The 24,339-nt window shown below is 26.9% G+C and overlaps 1 protein-coding gene across 9 annotated transcripts in view; it reads right to left on the reverse strand.

Moving 5' to 3' along the window:
• Positions 1-24,339, reverse strand: part of LOC101236927 (uncharacterized) — a 44,614-nt gene that overhangs the window by 6,981 nt on the left and 13,294 nt on the right. For all 9 annotated transcript variants that reach the window (XM_065787598.1, XM_065787593.1, XM_065787590.1 and 6 more), the window contains 10 exons: positions 20,998-21,566; positions 19,063-19,475; positions 13,517-14,059; positions 10,336-11,125; positions 4,689-6,349; positions 4,408-4,522; positions 4,181-4,287; positions 3,081-3,165; positions 2,551-2,831; positions 2,027-2,118 (listed from right to left, as the gene is read on the reverse strand). In XM_065787598.1, coding sequence (XP_065643670.1) covers positions 2,027-2,118; positions 2,551-2,831; positions 3,081-3,165; positions 4,181-4,287; positions 4,408-4,522; positions 4,689-6,349; positions 10,336-11,125; positions 13,517-14,059; positions 19,063-19,475; positions 20,998-21,517 — 4,607 coding nt within the window. In that variant the 5' untranslated portion in view covers positions 21,518-21,566. The remainder of the gene's footprint in view (positions 1-2,026; positions 2,119-2,550; positions 2,832-3,080; positions 3,166-4,180; positions 4,288-4,407; positions 4,523-4,688; positions 6,350-10,335; positions 11,126-13,516; positions 14,060-19,062; positions 19,476-20,997; positions 21,567-24,339) is intronic.

Here is a 24,339-nt window from a genome sequence, read left to right on the forward strand (position 1 = left end):
TTTTTTCAAATTAATGAAATTTGTCATACCTGCAAAGAACATAACAGAGTTAGTAATAAAACGGTAATGCTGTCATGTTTTTCAGTTTTATGAACTAGATAATAAAATCAATCTAAAACTTTTCATTTTATATTTTGCCTAGCACAGGCCTTGTTTTAAATAAAAAAGTGCTTAATGCATTAGCTTAACGCGATATTTGACGTCATAGGCTTATCTTTATTTTTTTTTATAAACTACCGCAATAAATAAATAACCGCGAACTGGTTTAATTTAACAATCAACTCAATTAACTAAAACAATGTATAAATGTTGTAAATGTGAATATATTATGAAAAGTTTGTTGTGTTTTCAATAATTATTTTAATATCAATTTTAGTTCAATATTATGAAGTAAAATATATATATATATATATATTCATTATTTTCTAAAAATTGTAATTGCGTTATTTAATAAAAAAAACAATTATTTTTTATTTTTTAAAACTTCGGGAGTAAAAAAAAATATTAACATATTGATAAAGGAAAACCCTTGTTAATTACTTGAACAGCGATTTTGTTTTGACTAGCAAAGAATAAGTTAGGTTTTTAAGATAATTCGTATATTAGGTATATTTATGTTGCTCAGCGTTTTCACTTGCGTTATAAAAAAATACAAAAAAGTTTAATGCGTCTTTTGAGCATATTTTTGCACTTAGTAAGATCGCGTTCGCCAGGAATTTAATGAATAAATGTTTTACGTTATCTTATAAATGTTTTACATTTAAACAAATCACAAAAAAACACAGCTATAGAGAATAATCGTTTTTAACAACTAAATTTTTTTTTTTGAATTTTATTAAACAAAAAAAAAAATTAAATTACATAAAAAAGTCTTAACTATGCAAACTCTTTTGTTAATAATTCTCAAAACAAAAAACTTTTTAAATATTTCTATGCAATCGTGCAAACTTAAAAAAATACTCAAATAAAACAATATAAGTATAATTAATAAATCGTATCGTATCTGTTTATAATAAGCATTTGTTAAAAATTGTTCATAAAAAATTAAGTTTCTTATTTTATAAACAAACTCAAAAGTATTTTAATTTTATTACAAAACTCTTTTATTTTGTTAGCAAGCAATTTATTTTAGAGTAATAAAATAAAAAGAAGGAGAATAAATATGAGGTAATCTTTGTTAAGAAACGTTCAATTTATTTATTGAACAATATTTGTTTTTATTTGCGTACCTACTTAAATAAAATATACTGTTAAAAAAGTCAAAATCAAGCTTAAAGAATTCATTTATCAATATAAACTTATAATTTTTTAGAATATATAATTTTTTTTTATTACATGATTAGTTCGCGAAGACTATCTGTTAAAAGATCATCGTCACTATCAATGTTTTTTGTAATATAGATTTGTGTTGAGTTTTTATACTGTATTTTTTATTAAAATCATCTGCAAAAAATATTTAGTTAAGGATTGGCGAACTTTTTTCATTTTATAAAATATTTAGATAAAAGGTTAGCGTAAAATTACGTTGAATATAATCGTTATAAAAAGATAAGAAATATCATCGCAATAAAAAGTTACAACAATTAATTTTAACGTAACTACTTTCAAACTTTTGTAACGAATGTTTTTAAATATCGTCATTCAAAAGTTAATGCGGTTTTTTTAAAAATTAATTGCTTCTTTTATCTTACCGATAATTGAAAAAGTTAAAAAATGATAAAAAGTAGCTTAACCAAAATCGCTCTACGCGTACGTAAAAATCGCTTAAGGCGTACGTAAATCGCTCTAGGTGTAACGGTTTAAAACAAGGCCTGCTAGCACATAAATTGCAAATCAATTTGATATTGATAAAAACTGATAATTCAAAATCATACAGCATAAATCATGCAGCATCGAACATACATCATCAGACCATCTGTTTCCAACAGTTTAATCATAGCAATAAAAATATAATTTTTGAGTTGAAATAGCAGCATCAGATCAGAATAAATATATTAAATAAAGTAAGTTTACAATAGCATATTACCTTTGCAAAGTTATGAAGAAATTTGATAAAATACAAGACCCAACCATTACAACAGCCAAAATAGGGTGTTGTTTATCCATTAAAAAAGATTTCTAAAACAAAATGCGTATATATATATATATATGCACATATATATATATATATATATATATATATATATATATATATATATATATATATATATATATATGTGTGTGTGTGTGTGTATATGTATATGCATATATATATATGTGTATATGTATATGCATATATATTTTTATATGTATATACATATTTGTCTAAGTATATATATGTATACATATATATATATATATATATATATATATATATATATATATATATATATATATATATATATATATATATATATATATATATATATATTATTACTTATTAGTCAGCAGCTTAAAAAAGCCTATGTTTTGTGTCTAAGTCCCAAATTTAACTCTAGTTCTTCCAAATGTTATAAATGATGCTTAAATTTAAAATTAAAATACCATTAATTTTTGAAATACAAAAAATACCATTAATTTTGCCTTTTCATAATCTAATCCAAAACTTTCAACGATCATGTTTGCAAATTCATCATTAAGACTTGTCATTCTCATTGCTACTGATCGGTAAGAAAGTGACTCTAACAAATGCCATAGTTCAGGAAATATGCTTTTTGATGGAAACCTTTTTCCACAAAAAATACCTGATATGATAGGTCTAGTAAATATGATCACTGTAAATTGATCTGTTTTTGTTGAAGGTAAAGATAAAAATGACTGGGTGTACGCCGGCTCACATTTTATGAAATATTCTAAGAAAAAATTAATAAAAAAAGACATTGAAAAAACACTAAGCACTTTTATCACATTTTATATTAAAAAAATAAAAAGACAAATGCAAAACTTAATTAAAAATTCCTTATACATAAATGTGACCAAACTGTAACCCACTGTCCATGGGTGCACTGAAGCTTTTGCCAATCCGTCATAGAATGTGGTCATACTAAGAAAACCTCTTTAAATAATTAAAAAAAAATCACAACAAAGTGTAGATCATTTACCATTGTTAGTCTTTGAGCATTCAGGATCCCAGTCTATCTCCCGAGATTGTCGGCCATAAAAGATAGTTTCTCCCTCAAAATGCAACTAAAAGTATGAACATCTAAATTTTGATATATTATCAAATATATAATTGATCATTAACTCACAGTAAGCAATATTTTAAACTTGTTGTTTATTTACGAGCATGTTGTGTAATACTCAGAACTGAATACTTGGATAACCAAATATTTAAAAAATAATACCAGTAAAAAAAGTATCAAAGTTGTAAATAACTCATTGCATGATGGAATGATTGGAGTTCATTGAAAAATATCAAAGTTTGATATCGTTTGCACTTTCAGCATTTAGGGTTTAAATAAAAGTATATGAAAATGTAAACTACATTTCTTGGCAAATTTGCAGGTTATATCTGTTATTTATGTTTAAGCTAATTATGTTATGTCTATTTTTTGAAAATTACTATATTGCCAAATGGAATACTTTCGTATAGCTTAACCATAACAATTATATAATAAAATTAACATAAAAAGTTATAATATATATATCCTTTTTGAACAGATATGCTTTAATTTTATATTATAGGTGTTCCTTAAAATTCTACCACAGACCTTATAATTGCTTTGTAATCATTTAAATTGTATATATATGTTGCCACCTAATTGACAACTAATTAAAAAATTATTTTCAAAAAAAAAAAAAAAATTTGTCATCTTGTAGTATCACTTCCTTGTAGTTCATAATAGTCATAAATGTTCATAATTAACTCATAATTCATTCAAAAGAACTGTTAGAAATAATTTTATATTTCACATCATTATATAGTAGATAGTCTCATAGAGCAAGTTTTGAAGTGGTGTAGTAGTAGTAAAGTGCTTGCCTCATAAGCGAGAAGTTCCAAATTTGATCCCCACCACGTCCCTGGTAGTACTGTGCCCAACTTATTTCTCCATGCAGGGGCCTTGTTTGTCAAGGTTTGTGTTTTGGATTTATAGAATTGAGAGAGGTTTGTAACCACAACTAAGTAGCCTTCTTGATTGTAGTGGCCTTCATGAACTTGGGAAGGTGAAATGAAATTAAAAAAAAAAGTTTTTAAACTTACTTTATGGATATAAGAAAAATAATTGGAATAAAATATCCCTCCAGAGTTCGAATTCTGCTTAAAGTTATTTTCAATAAAACATATCAAATCCTCTTCAGTTTCTGTAACTAAAAAATTGAAAAATATTTTTAAATAATTACTTTATAACAATATAGTTAGGAAAATTAATATTGAATAACGGCAAAAAAATTAAAAATTAAAAACCAGATGTCAAAACAAGTCCATACCACTCCACACCAAACTTTGGTAGGAACTCCTTAGTTCAAGTAAAAGTTTGCTTAATAAAAAAATGGCATTAGATCGCTTAAAAACTAAACGCATCCAGAAATCTCTGTGATCAAACTAAATAAGAACTTTACAAAATAGCATAAAACACAGAACACATTTTATTTCAAATGTTTATGTACGAAAGTAGGAAATAAAAAAAAAGAAAATAAACAAAAAGAAGAAGATAAACAGTTCAAACAGTATTTTACAACATTAAAAAAAAAAAAACATTAAAATATACCACAGGAAATTTTAATGCGCATATTTGAAAACCCATATTTACAATTCTTGTAAGGGATTTAGATATGGCTAAAATATGTTCAGTATTATACAACACAGAAAAACCAACATAGGACTGTTCATTTTGTAAAACTAATTGTGCAAGTAAGGGAGCTCTGTTAAACTCTACTTTATATACTTTGTTACAATTAGAATCACACAATTTGTCAAATTCTAGTTTAGGAACATACTCTAAAGAAACAAAACTATATTCAGCGTTAGGATTAAACATTTTTGACAAACTAAATAAATTCTCATCTATTGGTATGTAATAATTATACGATTGGTTGGCTAAACTATCACCATAAATTTCACGGTCATGAAAATATTTATACATTATTTGAGTCACATATTCTGCATCAGAATGTAGGATAATATTAGAATGGTTATTATCTGATTTTGATTCAATCATAAAATCTTCTAGTTTTGCGATTAACCGCGTAACTTCACGCTTGTCAACAGCTCTAAATACCATAAGATTAGCTTCTTTTCCTATCATTTTCGTTGTTTCTGTTTTCCATTTAGTGCTAAATGGTTCGTAAATGATAAAATCATTGACTTGGGTTGCTGAAAGTTTGGAAATATATTTGAGTCCAAGCCATTCTAAAGTAGGAGCATATAAAACTTTCATTGAGGAACTTTGAGAAGCTTGGCGCCATGCGTTTATGCAATCAAAAAATAAATCTCCGAAAACAATTCTGAAAAAAACAGACATTTGTCTAACAAGGCTTGTACCATAAACTAATAAAGCAATTAGACTGAGTTCTGGAGTATATAGATTCAACCGAGCTTTGAACACAATATCTCCAAAGTCAACAAGTGAAGATGGATTAGGTAGCAGTTCTGATGTTTTCAATAAAGTATCGATATGTTCATTAAAATATAAAGGCACGATCATGTCATTAGTTGAATGGGACAGTAAATAAGATTTGCATCTTTTACTTAATTCATTATACTTAAAAAACTTGTCAGTGCACAGCAGTTGCAGACTTTCTCCAGTTGTGGGTTTCATTAATATATTGCATAACTTCTTAACAACTCCAAGTAAACGATATGAGCAGCTCCTTCCATAAAAAACTAATAAATTATGCTTCTCATTAATGCTTGAGTAAGTTTTATTGTTTAGATCAGGAATTATTTTCCATGCATGCTGCTCTTTTAGTGAAATACAAAGTTTACATATTGATTTAAGTTGCAGTCCCCTCCTCTCAGAGAAACTAATAATAAATGCTAAAAATGAAGTGGGAACACTAGACGAAACAAGTAAACAAGATAAACTGAAGCAGGTTGCTAAAAGAGAAAGACTTGATGTTTCTAAACTCCATTTTTTATCTTTAATTTGAGAAGAAACCATTTTATATTCTTTAATGGCTAAATAAGCTTCATCATGATCTTTATAATGTGGTCCAAACCATTGAACAACAAATTGAAAAGCCATCTTACTGCCAACAGGAAAATTAATTATAGGGTCTTCATTATTATTAAACTGGAAATGATCTGCGTGAAAATTGAAATTAATTTTTTTAAGTTCTTCACAATTAGCTAAAATTATTTGTCCATCTTGCAATGTAGTTGAACTGACTTCATTTATACAAATTGAAAGCATGAGATGCGATTTCATATCTGTAATGAAAAATAAGATTTAAATTCAACAATATCACAAATTATGGTACTATATATATACTGATATGATATTCAATAAAGGTCCTAGAAACAATTATAATTAAGTAACTATACAGGGTGCGGCAGCAATTCGTGAACTAATTTTTGGCTAGGTTTTGTGATGTAAATAAAATACTTCCGCAATTTGTTTTTGTTGATTAATGTTCAATGACCAACTTAGATTTTAATATATAAGTAAATAAAACACATTTTAGTTAAAAGTTTTAGAATGGATGCCAAATGAACCGAAGTTTTAAATTTGATTCACCCGGGTTTACCTGCACGTGAAGTAATTCGTGTTTCTGGAGTATCTAAAACTACATTTTACAAAGTGGTTAAATGTGGCAGTGCTGAAAGAGCCAAAATACTTTCTCCAGTGAATAAAAAAAGTTGAAAAAAATTCACAAAAAAGCTTAAAAAGCATGTTGAAAAGAATCCTACTGTATCCATCAGAAAGACAGCAAAATTGTTAAATGTCGATGAAAGAACAGTCAGAAGAACTCTAAAAACCCTTATAAAAGTCAGTGTGGCCCAACTTTCATGCCAACCTTTAACAGAAAGACTAAAAACTTTACAATTGAAAAGCCATGCTTTGTCAACAGTTAAAGTTTTCTCAGATGAAAAACTTTTTAGTATTGACTGTGTGATAAATAGGCGAAATGAAAGATTCATTGTGCAGAAGGGTGACAAAGCACCACCTGTGTGTCACACCAAGCACCCTCAGTCCATCATGATGCTCGGAATCATCGCTTCTAATGGAGAGAAATGTCCACCAATCTACATCAAACAGAAAGAACCTCTTTACCTCAGATGTGTATATTAGCTTACTAAATCACTATGTGGTGCCATGGCTGAAGAAGACATTCCCAGAAAACAATTACATTTTTCAACAGGACAATGCACCTTGTCATGGTCAAGAAAAATTCAAGAATATCTTCAGGACAATATGGCTAATTTCTAGCCCAAACGCTTTTGGCCACCATCCAGCCCTGACCTGAATCCCCTTGACTATAGTGTGTGGAGCATAGTTGAGAGTAAGGGTTGCAAAAAGGCCCACTCAAGTGTCAAGTCACTGAGGTCATCAACTACCTGTGCTTGAAACTTAATGTCAAGGGACTATATAATAAGCACCTGCCAGTCCTTCCGCCCTAATGTTAAGGTGGAAAAAGTATTTATCTTCAACTTTTCTTCTATTAATATTCCATTAATATAATTTTTTAGTGCTATAAAAATTAATTTAGAAAAATGTTCTAAAAAGTTTGTGAATCACTGCCGCGCCCTGTAACATTAATTGTATTTATTAGTATCATTATTAAATATTAACAACTAAAAATATTTCTAGCAATTAAGAAAAACTTTTACAAAAAGCTTCTTCAAATTAATTTTATTATTAAAAATCCAAATATCATTTATTTAAATTGGGTCAAATATAACTAAAAAAAAAAAATGAAAAAAAAAAAAAAATTAAGATACCGAAATAATTTTCTCTTTCAAAAAATCTTTTTTTTTTTCATATAGGCTTTTTTAAAACCTACATCAAAAAGTTTAAAACATACATTGACAATTAGGGTTAGGGTCATATACATTTGATCTAATACATTTATGTTAATTCTAGACTTCCAAATAAAAATATAAACATAAATATGTGCAATGAGGTTTTTCTAATTACAAATACTTGTACTTTAGGTTAAGAAAAAGTATAAAGGTTTTTTCAAGACAGTACTGATAAAATGGTATACTAAATAGAAGAATAAAATGAAGTCTTCTAAGAAATATTTCTTAACAACACATTTTTTATTTATTTTAGCGTTAAAATTGAAAAAAAAACAATGTACCTTATGATTTTTCCAAAAAAAACAAACACCGGTTGATTTAGTTTATGAAATTGTAAATACATTTCAATCAAATAAAAATATTTAAGAAATTTTTTAATTAAATACAATACAAATTCAAATACGCCAAATTAGCCTATTTTCACCAAATACAAATACATATTTGTCCCCAACACTGCTGAAAATATTTGCTTACAAGAGTTTTTAATTAAACTTTTTTCTATAATAATTAATTTAATAACATAAACACATTTTTTTTTAAATCTGTAAAACATTTTACTATCGAGTGTTTAAACTCATTTGTAATAAACTTATAATTAAATATAAATTGTAATTAATTTTAATTAATTATAAATTGAAATAATTACTTCATATATTTTAAAGAAATATGGCGTATAAATATGTGATATCAACTTAACTCTCAAACTTGACATCATAGATCATGTGACACTTAAATAACTAAATAAAAAAACTTAAGATGTAGTATTTTTATTTAACTTTTCAAAATCTATTAATGAAACAATAAAAAAGCAATTTAAGATCCATGGTTTCCACTTGTGTGGTTTAGAAAACTTTCCATAATGCTTCTTTCTAATTCAAATATGACATGAAAGAGTTAAAGCAACTTTTTATAAGTAGATGCTCTTCCTGACATTGACCTGTTTTGCAAATCAGGACTGGAAGTTTTGATACTTCAACCAGGAGGACTATCATACATTGTTTACTAGGTTCTATTAGCATACATAGTTTACAAGGTTCTCTTAAGATTACGCATTCTGGTAATAAATGAAAACAGCCTAATAATTACCTAAAAACCTAAGTATTACCACTGAAAATTAGAAAATTAATGGACTTAATGAAGTTAATGAAGAGCTATTTATAAATGATTTGTAATTTAAGGTTTTTTAAATCACCTTGAATAAGGAAACATTGAAGATCTTTTTTAAAATTCGAATAATTTATTTTATTTCATTCATAAATTTTTACAAACTTTACTTTATGTAACTTATTCGTTAAGTTGTTAAAAAAATTCAATTGTTGATTTATAATTAATATTGAATTATCTTCATTGTATAATTACATATAATTATCATCACTTCTATCATTATTGTTACCATGATTTTAATAATAAATAATAGATATTAATAATATATAGTGATAATAATAATAATAATAACAATAATAATAGATATTAATAACAAAGAAGAGATATAGTAATAACAGCTGGACTTTTTTTGTGGACCATAATGTAACTAACGCTATTTAACCCTAACCTGAACCCTGATGTATGTACATTTCTTGCATAAGCAGCCCTTGGAATTCAGGTCTGCATTCACCAATGCCAACTTAACTGCTAACCTAAAAATGTCTGAGGTAAGCAAACCTGACTGAAAAATATTTGCCAAAACCTATTGATTAAATGATAGATTCGGTTTCATATAATATTCAGTAAAACCTTTAACTTACATATATAAATATAAATGCTGTTTTTTTTAAATAATTTTTTATATTTACAAGAGATAAAATTTCAAACAAGAGTTTATTTTTATTATCGAGATTTTAATGTTTTAATTAAAAAATTTTTTTTTTACTTTTTAAAAAATTTATATAAAAGCTATATATATTTTAACAAATTATGTAATTTATTTTTATTCCAAGCTGAGACCTTGAGTCCTAGGGAATATTAACACTTTTCAAAAGTCCTTATCAAATTTTTTACAAATTAAATCTCGATAATAAAAATAAACTCTTGTTTTCAAATTTTATCTTTTGTAAATTTAAAAAAAAACAGCATTTATATTTATATATGTAAGTTAAGGGTTTTACTGAATATTATATGAAACCAAATCTATCATTCAATCAAAACGTTTTGACAAATATATCACTAGCCATAATAGCATGCTAACAATGGAAATATTTGGGCGAAAAGTATTTTTATCAACTGGGTAGAGTAAATTACTGCTGCAGATTTAGTAATGTATCCAGATCTGCAAAATTTTGTTTTTGACTAGTTAAAGTCAGCACAAACCAATATCAAGGGAGAAAAAGAGAGAAATTTAATTTGTAAAAGATGTAATAAAAAAAATGCTACTAACTAAAAATTTACAGTCTTACCATTTATTATGAATCCTGTTCTTAAACCAATTATCTCAACTGAGTTATCCCGCAATGTCTTTAAAAAAGCAGATATTTGTTTAGGAGACATAGATAAAATGTTTTGAATTGTTAAGCATGTTAACTCTTGCTCTGGAATCTGCGAATCATATTGAAAGGAAGAGAAACTTGGAGAGTCATCAGTAGTGTGAATAGATAATGATGACTTCATGGCTAAAATGCGATTTAAAATGTTTGTATCTGGACTAATACTAATAAAAGAGGAGAGCTTACCAGTGCCAGGTATTTCACATTTTTCTTTTTTTTGCAATTCTAACTGTTGAAAAATAACAGTTTGATTAAAAACCGACTTTAATCTTTCAATTTCTATTTTGTCCCATATCTTTTTTAAAATTTGTTCCAAGTCTGTTACATTCAAAAAATGAGATGCTGCATGAAAAAAAGTTGATCCAAATTTGTTTTTTTTTAATTTTTGTTTTGTATTTTGATTTTCTGTTATACCAACCACCAGCATAAGTTCACCATCTAAATTTACTTGAAACAAAGATAAAATATCAAACGGTATTTCTGTTAGTTGTGAAGTAATCTCCCACTTACTACCTTGAAACAAAAGGAGAAACAAAGTGACCAATCCAATATAAATATCACTTGCTAATGAATTAATAACAGGGGAAATTAAATCAGGGCAATTCATTTTTATGACACCAGGTGAATATAAGCTAATTTTTAAAGTTAAAATCTGTTTATTTGTATTTGGAATAAATGGATAACCTTCTTGATGTGACACACTCTAAGAAACAAAAAATATACTTCTCAAGATATATAAAAATTATTATGGTGAAACCACGGACAAAAACTATAAATAAAAAAGACTCTTTAAAATTAATTTTTAAATTAAAACAAGGTTTCTCTTTAAAATAAAAAGTAATATTCATCCATTTAAAATAAATCACTACATCCTTTGAAACTCTCTCTCTTTCTCTCTCTCTCTCTCTCTTTCTCTCTCTCTCTCTCTCTCTCTCGCAAAAGACATTAACACAGCAACTGGGGAAAATGTCAGCTCTTCTTTTATTTGACGGCACCTACTTAAATTAAAATTAAGAGGATGTGTTGCAATTCAAAAACCATTATTACGGTGTGGCATAAAGAAAAACGACTTAAATATGCAAAACAAAACAAAGATTGGGCCCAGGAAATGTTTAATTGGGTTCTGTACACCAATGAGTCCATATTCGAAAATTTTGGAACGAATGGGTGCCAATATGTTTGAAGAAGAATTGAAGAAGCCTATCAGCCCGAGTGTTTAAACCCTACTGTTAAACACAGAGGAGGCTCTTTACAAGTTTGGGGCTGCTTATCTTCATCTGGAGTAGGTGATTTGATCAAAATAGGGGAGCGACTCACTGGGGAACATTATGTGGATATCTTAAGGCACCATGCTGTATCATCCGGAATGAGACTAATAGGTCATAATTTTATTCTGCAGCAGGACATGACCCAAAACATTGTTCCCGAGTGGCAAAAAATTATTTAAATGAAATGGCAGAGGAAGGAGTACTGGAATTGATGACCTGGCTACCCTAGAGTTCAGTTTTGAATATAATTGAGCATATTTGGGATTACCTGGACAGAAAGAAGGTCGAACATGCTCTCTGAAATGCTAAAGAATATTTTGAAGTACTTCAAAGAGAATGGCACAACATACCCCAGGATTTTATAACTAACTTGTATGAATCTATTCCCCGGCGAATATTGGCTGGGATTGAGGCAAAAGGAGGACATAGTAAATATTAAGAGTTTTATATGAAGTTTGACATTAAAAAGTTTGTAAATGTTCCATATTTTGTGTGAAAGACATGTGTTTTAATTAGAGAAGATTTCTCTAATTAAAACACATGTATTAGAGAAGAATTCTCCGGGATAACAATAACAATATTAAAGAAGAATTCTCCAGGATTTTTTGAAAAAGTGTAAGTGGTCTAAAACTTATTCACAGTACTGTATATATACATATATATATATATATATACATATATATATATATATATATATATATATATAATATATATATATATATATATATATATATGCAATCGTTGGAATTAGGAAAAATGAGGTCAGAAATAAATTGCTGACCTCAAACTGTTCGAGGTTGCTTCGAGGTCAGCAGCTAGGTCTACATTTCTGAATGCCAACCCTAATTCAGAGGGCTGTGTATATATCTGGTCTAAAAAATGAATAAAAAACAAAATAATATTATGAAAATCTATGGTTAAACCCTAAACAGCTTGATTTCTAAAAAATTCTTACAGAGCATGCAATTATTAACTTAGTTAATCAAATAACGAACAGATTAAAAGTAATTCAGTTTATTTAAAAACCTGTCAAAAGTAATTGACACAATATATGATTCTATAATTTTAGAAAAAATATAGCCATACTGTAACAAACAAAATATTTAGTTGGATTAAAAGCTACTTTACGGACCAAAAAAAATATGTAATCAATCGCAGTATATTAAAGATTAACAATATGGCTTATACCAAGTGAAAAATATTTTAGTGCCACTGTTGCAGTTATATTACTTAATACTAAATTTGTTCAATTATTTATTTTAAAAACAAAAATTAGAGGTAAATTTTGCAGTTAACAAGCTTAACTGCACCAATACCAAGACGCAAGAGGTCAAAATCAAGACATCCAAATTACATTTTGAAGGCTAGGTAGTGTCAAAGTTCCTCCTTTCTAAGATCTTGATTATAAAGAACAAAAATTATGCAAATGAAAAATTTATATACTTTCATCAACCTGCTTTATTATTAAACAAATTTTTTAAACATAAAAATATTTGGGAGATTAAGATAAAACATTTGACTGACAACAAATGCAGCATTAACTATTTATGGAATAAAGGAATTATTAATTCCTACATACGTCAGTAATATAAATTTGAATTTGACCAAAACTCAAATAAATTATCATATAAGTTTTAAAAATCAAGCAAAAAAAAGTTTGGAGTAGAGTTTCCACAGATTCTATACACAATAATGCCATAAAATGAAACAATTTCTAATTAGCAAAAAACAACATACATAATAATATATGCAAAGGGTATGAAAAATTATTTTATCAAAAATAATCATAAAAATATATAATAAATAATAATAAATAAACATGAGACCTGATCATATAGAAGACTTTTGAGCTCTGAAACTTCTTTAAGAATGTGCTGGCTTGTATGTAAACCATTTGCTGACAATACACTTTTTTTCTTCTTTTTCTTCTTTTTTTTATTAGTCTCTATTGGTAAATGAAAACTATTGTTATCAATTAGCAGATTAGAATTATCATTTTTGTTTAGCTGATCAGAGTTATTGGTCCCTATTGGTGGGCTTAAACTCTTGCTTGGATCCAAACACTTGCTTTCATCTATATTGTTGGAAATAGTGTTTGCAGTATGTTTTAGCTTTGAAATATTTGAATTGTTTGAAATCTCTAGATAGTTTGAATTCTCTTGATTCTTTAAAGTCTGCAGATGGTTTGAATTCTCTAGATGTATTAAAGTTGCTATATGGTTTGAGTTATTAAGATTGTAAGAAATTTCAAGATAGCTTGAGGACTCTAGATAATTTGGTTTCTCTAGATGGTTTGGAGTCTCCAGATGGTTTGAAACCTCAAGATGATTCAAAGTCTTAATTACCCTTGTTGCATTTATTTCAGTGTACTAAAAAAAATACTAGCAAAATTAATATATAAACAATATGAAAATAAAAACAACTCATACACATCTATATGAAAACACTGCAGGAACTTCATGCAAACAACTAAAAGTTTGGATTCGGGTATCTACAATCTATGAATAAAGGACATGGATACAAATTTGCAATGATAAGAACGAATTCTTCTATTTTAGCCATTATCTATTTAGTTAACAATTTTTATTATTGTGATTGTTAAAAATGTGGTAGTGGTATAGTGGTAGAGTTTTATAAGCAGTTTATAAGCAGTTAGTAATAATAAGTGTATCCCCACCACAACCCTTGTATTTTAATAATCTCCTATTTTTTTTTGGTTAATCAAAGTTTTTGTTTCAGAGATAAAGAGTTTAGAGAGGGTTGTAACAACATTAAAGTAACCTACTCAACTGTAGAAGCAATCTGGGTATTTGGGAGGAGATTAAAATTAAAAAATTTTTTTTTAATTATCTCCTGCAATAACATCTAATTCTGAAATAAATAATGATATTAACAAATATCATTATGTATAGGGGAGAACAAGGCTAGTAGGCAGCAGGGGTAAATTAACAAACTTTATCCTTTGAGTCTTTCATTGGAAAGTACCAAAAATTACATATTTTACATATAAATACACATACTTTCTCATTAACCATATCATTGTAGTATTGCTAGGATTAACCCGTGCGCATAGGATATATTGAGATTTATGTGTTTTATGCACAAAAACATAAATTTTGGAACTTGCTTTTTACTTTAGAAAGAAAATAGTTTACTTATCTGTTAATAATAATTGCCCACTATCTGGTTATTTTTAATTCTGGAACAGAATCACATGTGTAAATGCCATATAGAATACTTCATCAGTAGTAACAACCTTTTCAAGTATTGCAGTTACAGCACATTCTGCTGCCTTAACCATTATTTCAAATACACTACTAAGATGAGGACCTAATAACAATTATTTAACTACCAAAAAAAAAGAATAACAAATTTTGAAAATGTAATTATAATTCTTGAAGAAAGTTTGCTTGTTTATTGCGATTTATAGTTTAGTTTTAAATTTTTAAAACTTGTTTATATTTTACACTTGGTGGCTAGTCTCTTAAATAAAAAACGTTAAAAAGTAAATCAAAGTAAGAAATAGAAACGGTTTTTAAATTTATATCACAATTATCCATCTTCATTTTTTGCCATAAAAGACAATTACTTGACAACTTTTTTTAACAAACCATGTTGTAGTCTAATTTATAACAATAAAAAGCCTTTAATAGCTGTAGAGTTATTAATTTTATCAAAGCTGTTGAGTATTTAGTTGTTGACAGTTAACTAGACTTTTAGTTCATTAGATCTGCCAACAAAATTTGTATGTGACCTATTGGCTGTAATATTATTCTTTTTATGCAAATCATTTGCATATTGACAGTTACTTATAAATTGATGTATCCATCTATTTATCATAACAAGTTTCTTCCAACGCAACAAGCAACTGATTTACTTCAGTAAATAATGCACAATTCATTAATACAATATTCTACTTTACTTCAACTAAAGCTTCTTGTGTAAATTAGTCAAAATTGGAAACATGGTCTATGCAACTGCATAGTTTGTTTGCTAACTTATTTGCTGATATTCTTCTTGTTAGTAAATTCTCTACATTAATACTAGTTTGTTGGTATGTACCTTCATTGTTTTAATTCAGTCTTTGATTGATCACACAGGTCACTTTTTCTATGTCAATATAAACATTGTTAATAAGCAATAGCACTATATGCTTTATGAGATAAATGAGTTAAAACACGTATTGATTGATTTTTTATCTGAGAATGTTTATCATATGGGTATGTCTGGGTGATCTTTTAAATCTTGAAACCATTGATCGACTTTACTAACAACATTATTTAGAATTTTATCATCCCAACTATTTCAATCAATAAAACTTTTTGCTTCATTATTAAATCTTGCGGCCATTTTTTTAAGCAAAATCGATCACATTTTAAAAGTGAAAGCAATAAAATATTGCAGCCATTTTTTAAAACGAAAAAAGCTTTTTACATAAGGTATTTTTTTGTTGGGAACAGAATGAAAAGTAAATAAATTAGGTTTTGCTTTCCAGAAAACTCCAAGCGTTTTTAAAACAGGTAACTTTCTAGAAATCTAAATTTATATGTTTTGCACAATTATTTTCAGGTGTACTTTAGGAACTTCGATGGATTTTAAAAGTCATTTTCAAGCAAACACTTCTACTAAATAGCATAATAAACATAGTAACATGAGTTTTTTAAATAATTTTTTTTCTGTCTTTTCATCATCTACAGAAACTATTGGTTCAAGAGTAGCTTCAAGAACAGCCTAAGAAGCCAAAATAAATTATGAAAAAAGCTGAGCTGGTCTTTAATACTAAAAATACTTGTTGATTAATCAGGCTCCGCTTTTAACGAGATGAAGAAAAAGTAAAAAGTGTGGTAATCATCACCAAGATTCATCTTATTATTTTTCTCCTAATATCCCTTTTCTTGATACTGCCTAATAAAATTTTTTACTCATTTCCAAGACTTTTGTTTTTCGTCAAATAATTTTCTGTGTTTCTTGCATTTAATTTAATGGCATTGAATAATTATCATCCAACTGTCCATTTTCTAAGAAATGACTACTTTAAATCATATCTTTCGTTCTCTGTGTTGAAATTTTCAATACATATCTATCAATGGTGCGTGAGCCAAATAACTGGCTGATTAGATCCTCCTTTAACTTTCTCAATTGCACAGTGTGATTCAGCATAATCCCCACGAATAAGAACATATATTTTTGGTTTTAATTCAACGCTCCATAATTCTATGTTTCTTAGATACTTCTACTTTTTTGAGATTTTTGCTTAATTAAATATTTTTAAGCTTCCACCATCACAGTTACACCATTCTTTACACCATACACCATTACAGTTACATTACAATTTACACCATTCGTCCTAAAGCTTGTTTTTTTTTAGTTTTTTCATTTAATGACTTCAGCAGGAAATCAACTTGCATTGCTTTAAAAGAACTTTTATGCTTAGCATAATGGCTATTATCTTTTTTGTTATACCTTGCAGTGACTCAGAATTCAAGTATGAGAACTACATCAGAAATTCAATTGTGACTTGGTACATTCATCATTAAGCAATGCAATGAAATAGAATGAGTTGCCTAGTCATGAAAACAGAGACACAAGCTACACCCATGCATTGAGTCAAGTAGATCCTGCATTCAACATCCAAAACTGGAAACAATGTATTTTAAATACATCTACACCAGCATCATAGATTAAGAAGGGATCAATAACTTTGTTTTGTATACATTTTTAAAATGCGCTGAAAATATTATTTTAACTATAAAAAAACTTTAAAAAAAACTTATCCTAAAGAAGCAAAGAAGCAAATTAATTTTCATAAAGAAAAAAAAAAAAAAAAGATAAAATAAACTTAACTAAAATTAAAATCAAAAAAATGAAATTAAAACTTAACTAAAATAAATAATACACTATAACGATAAGATTATTTAATTTATGTTTGGAATAAATAACTTTGAATCATTTATCCCTACTAATATATTAATAATATAATATTATGTGAAACATAACAATTGTTTAGTAAATACGCACATTTAAAAGTTTAAAAAAAGATTCTTAACAATTCTTTGTAGTAAAGTAAACAAAAGAAAAAATAATTAAATTCTTACTTTAAAAAATTGATATGATTTTTTTATTTAAAGACAAGATACATACTTAAATAAATATAAAAAATATATATGTGATATTTATTAATACTTTATATGAAAAATCATATGCAGTGATTGTTACTTTATATAAATAAAATTCATTAATATAAAAACATAAGTAAAGATCAATTCAAATGACATTCAAAAACTTCTTTTTTTCTTCTCAACAAAATTTAAAGTCATTGCTTATAAAATAAATTTTTATTAAAATTACATTATCGCAAAAACATTTAATATAATTGAATAAAATAAAATTTTATACAACTTTCATTGAAAATCATTAGTAACTTTAAAAAAAAATATCATTAGTAACATAAAAAAGCATTTTGCTAATATAAATATGCTAGTAAAGATAAATGTGTCAATGTTATCTATTCTTAATGTAATTAAAAACAATTTTTTTTAGTGCATTTTTAAAATGATAAAAACCGTGGTAAAACTGTGGTTAAACCATCAAAACAAAATATTATTTGTGTGGTCATAAAAAAGCTTTTTTCTCGCCTTCCTGGCCAAGCCTGCTTTTAGCTGATTTGATTTTCAATTTCTTATTTTTACCATTCTTCTGTGAGAAAGAAATTACCCTCTGCTACCAATTATATTTTGATGGTGATTGATTAAATTAGTAAACAACTGGGGTTTGGTATTTGACTGTGGCCAAGGCCGGTTCTATGAACGGGTCTGCATAAATATTGGTGCATATTAACTTTTTTTATATATCATATCAATACGCACCAATATTTATACAGCCCCAGCTATAAACCCGGCTTCGGCCCAGGTCATATACCAGCCCCGGTTGTTTACTAGATTAAATGAAATTAATTGAGTTATTTTGAACACAACATATTATTTATAAAACATATAATTTATAATTTAAACTTGCAATAAATAATTTAAGATATTTGATAGTTAAAATAAACTTTTTATTAATATTCGTCCACTATCAGGTTTTTTTTAATCATGAAAAATGCATAAATTAAAACTAGTAATTTGGGTATAGCATAATATAAGGAAATAATAAGCTCTTCAAATCAACCCTATTATTTTTTTTAAATAAAATTAAATATGTTTTAAATTATAGGGCATAAAAATAGTATTAATAATAATATATAATAATATAAAAATAGTATTAATAATAATATATAATAATATATAATAATAATAATAATAATAATATATATAATAGCAATTGTAAAATGTTCATTATATAAATATATAGAAATTAAATAGATTATATTTACCTGCTTTTTAAAGCTCTGTGCTAATGAGCCAAGGGAGACATTACTATCTGTATATAAACAAGATTTAACTTCTCCATCACAATTTGTATCACTTTTAAATAAACTTTCTTCATCTTTGGTTCCATGAGGATCTTTATTTTTTTTACTCAATATAGAAGTTTTTGGTTTAGTCATTATTTTATTTTCTTCATGTTTTAGATTTTTTAATGTTCCTTCAGCTGAAAAAAACGATTTTGTAAACAAGCTGTCAAACACTTCATTATGAACACTTTTTAATGGACTAGTAAAGTTTTTTTCACTATAACTATCTTTATCTAAAATATTACACCAGTCAATAACTTCTGTCTTCATATCATAGTCTATGTAACTACATGAGTCAAACGCAGGGTGCAAGTGCACAGATTGTGAAACTTCTAAATCATAAATGAAAATAAAAGTGAATTTGAGTATAAAAAAAAAAAAAGACTATAAACATTCTAATCTAAAAAATACTAAAACGTTTTTGAGTGTCTAGAGCTTTTAGAAAAAATGATTAGATAACAGGATATTTTATTATGTCTGACGTCATACTAAAATATCCTGCTGCTGGGAACTTTAGTACATACATGGACAATCTTATAGCCTGTTGCCGCAAAGGAGCGTCGCTACATCGACTGAGGGTTTGGACTGGGGCAGCAATCCATTCTTTCATAACTCTTTGATTTTTATACAAAAACAGTATATTATAAAGATAAGCAAAATGAGTAAGCTATTGCTGTTATATATATATAAATATATATATATATATATATATATATATATATATCAATGATTCCACACTAGTTTGACTTAAATGGTGTCATTTAAAGATGAAATAGTGTCATTTAAAGATGAAATGAAAATGTTAAAACATTAACATATACATATTACAACCATATGTCATTTCTGGTTTTAACTAGCTTTGCAGATCAGAACTAGGATTTATTGCAATAACACCACATGAAGTTTTACAACCTATAGCTCCTCCTACCCTTCCTCACAATTAAATTAGGAGTTTTATATCAAAGTATCCTTTTCCTACGTTAGCTACACCACAACTGAGAAACTTCATTTGCCTTTGATATAAGATCAGTTTAACACCTATTGCAGGTTAAAGTTGACATAGAACAAATATAGTCTTAAATAATATCTTTTGAGACTAATATCAAGAGAAAAAAAGGATATTACAAAAACTAAATTTTTTTAATAGTTATAAATGTCTTTTATGCAGCTATATAAAAGTTATATACATTTATATTACAGCAATTAATGATAGCTGTGCAACTGTCATTTATGGCTCTAATAAATGCCTTAGATACTTGTTAAACCTAAAGTTTGCTAAAGTCCAGCAGAGCAGTTATATTACATGCACAATTAAATATTCATTTATTTTTTTGATATTTTAGAGACTTGAGGCAAAAATAATTTTGTATTCGTAATTTTTTTATATACAATGCTTATTAATAAGGTGCACACAATAAAAATTTAAGCAAACAAAATCAACTAGGTCATGGCTAAAAGTTTTCAAGTCCAAATAGATTATGTCTACAATAGGTCATGTATACATATAATATACTGTATTGATAGCAGATATATCTTTTTCTAAAAACTAAGGACACTCAAAAACACTGCCACAATGCAAACAAAAACTAATCTAAATTAAACTTTTTAACTGACTACATGCATTTTATGTTAAATTATGTTAATTAAACTAAGTTACTTTTAGTAATAAAATAACATACTTTGTAAGTGTTATCTTGCAGTAAAGCATTTAAATTTATTATTTTTATAAGTTGCCTAATTTAATGCGAACCTGGACTTGTTTAAAATAGGTCCTTAACCATAAACTAAGCACAATGCGTAACATGTATATTTTCAAAACAAAAATAGAGAAGATAAATGAAAATAAAAATCTACTTTGATTTCCAGCTTCATTGTTATCTTTTATTTCTATAATAGGGCTACACATTTCGTGTTGCCTAAATTTATATTCATTATTTTTATTGTTAATAACATTGTTTATACTATTATCATTGACTTTATTAGAATCTATTGTTTTCTTAGAAACAATGTCACAAATCTCATTGATTGATATATCTTTAGAAGTTTTTATAAACTGACTGTTTTCATCATCACAATGGTTATTCAAGAAAACATGATCATCGAATCCACACATAATACGGTTCACCTCATCCAGCATGCTATCAACAGTAATGTTCAATTTTGCATCTTCTTTTTTTTCGACTGTACTATCCACAATATCACCTACCAAAAATTCATGTCCAGAAACTTTAATGTGATTCCTAAAATCAATTTCATTTTCTCTTTCTATTTTCAAATGTTGAGATTCTTCGATGTAACAGCAAGGCATTAGAGATTCTTGCTTTTTTACTAAATTAATAATGCTTTGACTTTTTTGTTTTAATTCTTGGCGCATTTTTTCAATATCTTCTTCGTCCAAATCAAAATCATCGGTATTTGTAGAACTGAAAAAAAAAACATTAAAAAATAAATAAATTAAAAATTATAGCTTTGGGGAAGGAAGGGAGGAGGGAAATAATATTAAATATCAAAACAATTTAAGATATAAAATATTTAATAAAAAAAATTAGTAATGAATTACCAACTAACATTAATGAAATGACAATGGAGTAAAAAGATACCATCATAAAGTCACAAAAACATTTTTAAATATACTTATGAAAAAAAAAAAATTAAGGAGATTCATTTGGTCTTACACACAAGCAAGTTTGGTTTTTAACTCAAACATCTAATTCAAATTTAAAGAGATCAGAAAAACATTTGTGTGTGTGTGTGCGTGTGTTATTTTAAATAATTTTTAAACTATTTAGCTTTTTCAATACTTTTTTAATAACAACTTATTTATATGACCTGTTATTTAATTATTATTTAGCTCATTAAATCAACAAACTATTCAAATTTCTGAATTTTATTTTTCTTGCTTAAAAAATTTTTAAATTATTTTACATTTCAAATTGATAAGGTTGAACAGACATTTTATTAAAAATTTAACTAAGTTGTTATGCTAAATATCCATTTAGCGAATTCATTTTTTTCTTTGCAAACTAGAATTCTAGTAATAGTTTTATTTGCTAGTTTCACAAAAAATGCATTTACCTTAAAATTTAAAACATTAACCAAAAATTATAGTAAACATGAAATATAAAAAAATATTACCACCCCAGTGGAAGTATGTTCAAATGTCCCAGGGTCATGTCATACTTTGGATTTGTACTGACCTCTACACTTAAAACATAACACCAAGAAAAAAAATAATTTTGGGGTCCAAGAAAAAAAAATACTTTTCTGTAAACACACAGAAAGGCCAGTATTTTTCCTTACATATAAAATAAACATTTTATTTAATGAATTATTCCATAACTATAAGATATTTTAAAATCTTTAAAATTATCACAATAGACAGAGGTTTTATTTGATAGGTAATATGTTCTCATAACAATTATGGTTACTAAGTTACTGAACAAACAATTTCAAATAACTTTGTTCTTTAAGTTTAAAAAAAATTATACCGATGAAATGGTTAAGCTCAATATCTTTATAAAGAGGTTTAAAAATGAGGGAATATTTTTATTTTAAATAGTTGTTTAATTATTTCCTATGGCAAATGAAACCATATTCAGACTTAGGTGCACAAAAGTTATCTCACAAAGTATGGAACCAAAATTGATTCAACTTTTGCAACTATGAGTAAAATTCAAATATCTTATGTCCTAAAAAAAATAATTAAGATACATTGTTGCTGCAAAACAAATCTTAAGTCCATTTTTTGGCAAAAAAAACTTTAAAATACTTTTCACATATAATAAATAACTGAAAACAAGTAGATTTAATCAAAAAAGCAGAATCAGTGATTAAATTTAAAACTTTAAATGTCTTTTTCAATCTTAAGTCCATTTTGATTTTCTCAGAAAATCAAAACAGACTCAAGATTGTCTTATTTTGCAGCGGAAATTTAATTTCTAGAATTTTGTCATTTTTTATATAGTTTTAAGATTATCTTAAGTTTGTTTGCATTGTTACTTCTCATCAACTTAAATATTCATTTTTTATTTGTTATATTAAAAAATATTAACTTTTTCTATAAGTACTTTAAAAACAATTTGGTATAATAAAGAAGATCAAACGCAATGACGAATTAAAAACATTAAATGCCTTTTTCTCAGAACAGCAAAATGGACTTAAAATGGACTTTGTATTAAAATATGTATAAATCTTCTAAAAACAATTAATGTATTCTATAAAATTAAATTTCGAAATGTGGATGTCTACTATTATAAACAATGACCGATTTTAGGAGTTTTGATTGATACCGTTTGTGACAACTTGGAACTTTTTTTCTTTGCTCATAAAACTGTTTGAAGTTGTGATGAACAGATTCCAAAGCCTGTTCTCACAAAAAGCCAAGATTTGTTCCAGAGTATTTGTCTGCCATTGATTCCAAAAAAGCTGGTACATGGATGACTAGAGCATGTTATTTCAGTAATACTTTTTCATTCAATTCCATATATGCTTCCTTATTGGCATTGATGTGATTGTAAGATATGTCCAAACGTAGACCAAAGCAAGTTTTCTTGATATTATTAAGTGCTTTCATTGCACATGAGCTTTTTCAATTCATCAGGTACAATTTCAAACATGTATATACGAATATTGTCTAATGTTTGAATGTTATCCAATAGCTTTAAACACTGTCATCTCTTGAACTGGCCGCTGTGCAATAAATCCAATTACCTTATTCCACATACCCATGGAAATAGATGCTTTTGTTTTTGACAGTATATTGTCACCTATGTATACAAATCATTTGTATTTCTAGAAAATAAATAAAGCTATATTGAAGTTAGGATTTCTGCAACAAATGTACGATCTGGGTAGGTCTAGAAAAGGAATTTGGATACAATTCTTGAATAGAGCAGCAGAGACTTTTTTTTCTGTGAGTCTTACTAATCATACGAAGTGTTCTAAAAATAAGTAGACTAAAATCCTTTATTAAAAATATCCAAAATGAGGTTTTATCTGTACAAAAAAATATTTTATAATACCAAACCAACTCTTAATTACCTTATGGGGCTACACATTGTGAAATGCTGCATGCCTTGCTTTGACAGTTCATACCAAAAGCAGGGATGAGAAGAAGAAGCTGCCAAGATAAATGTTTGTAAGCTTTCAAGTCAAATGCTAAAAAATGCTTGAGCTTATCCTGCTTCATTCCCTCTC

The sequence above is a fragment of the Hydra vulgaris genome, chromosome 01 (assembly GCF_038396675.1).
Source record: "Hydra vulgaris chromosome 01, alternate assembly HydraT2T_AEP".
NCBI classification, from domain to species: Eukaryota; Metazoa; Cnidaria; class Hydrozoa; order Anthoathecata; family Hydridae; genus Hydra; species Hydra vulgaris.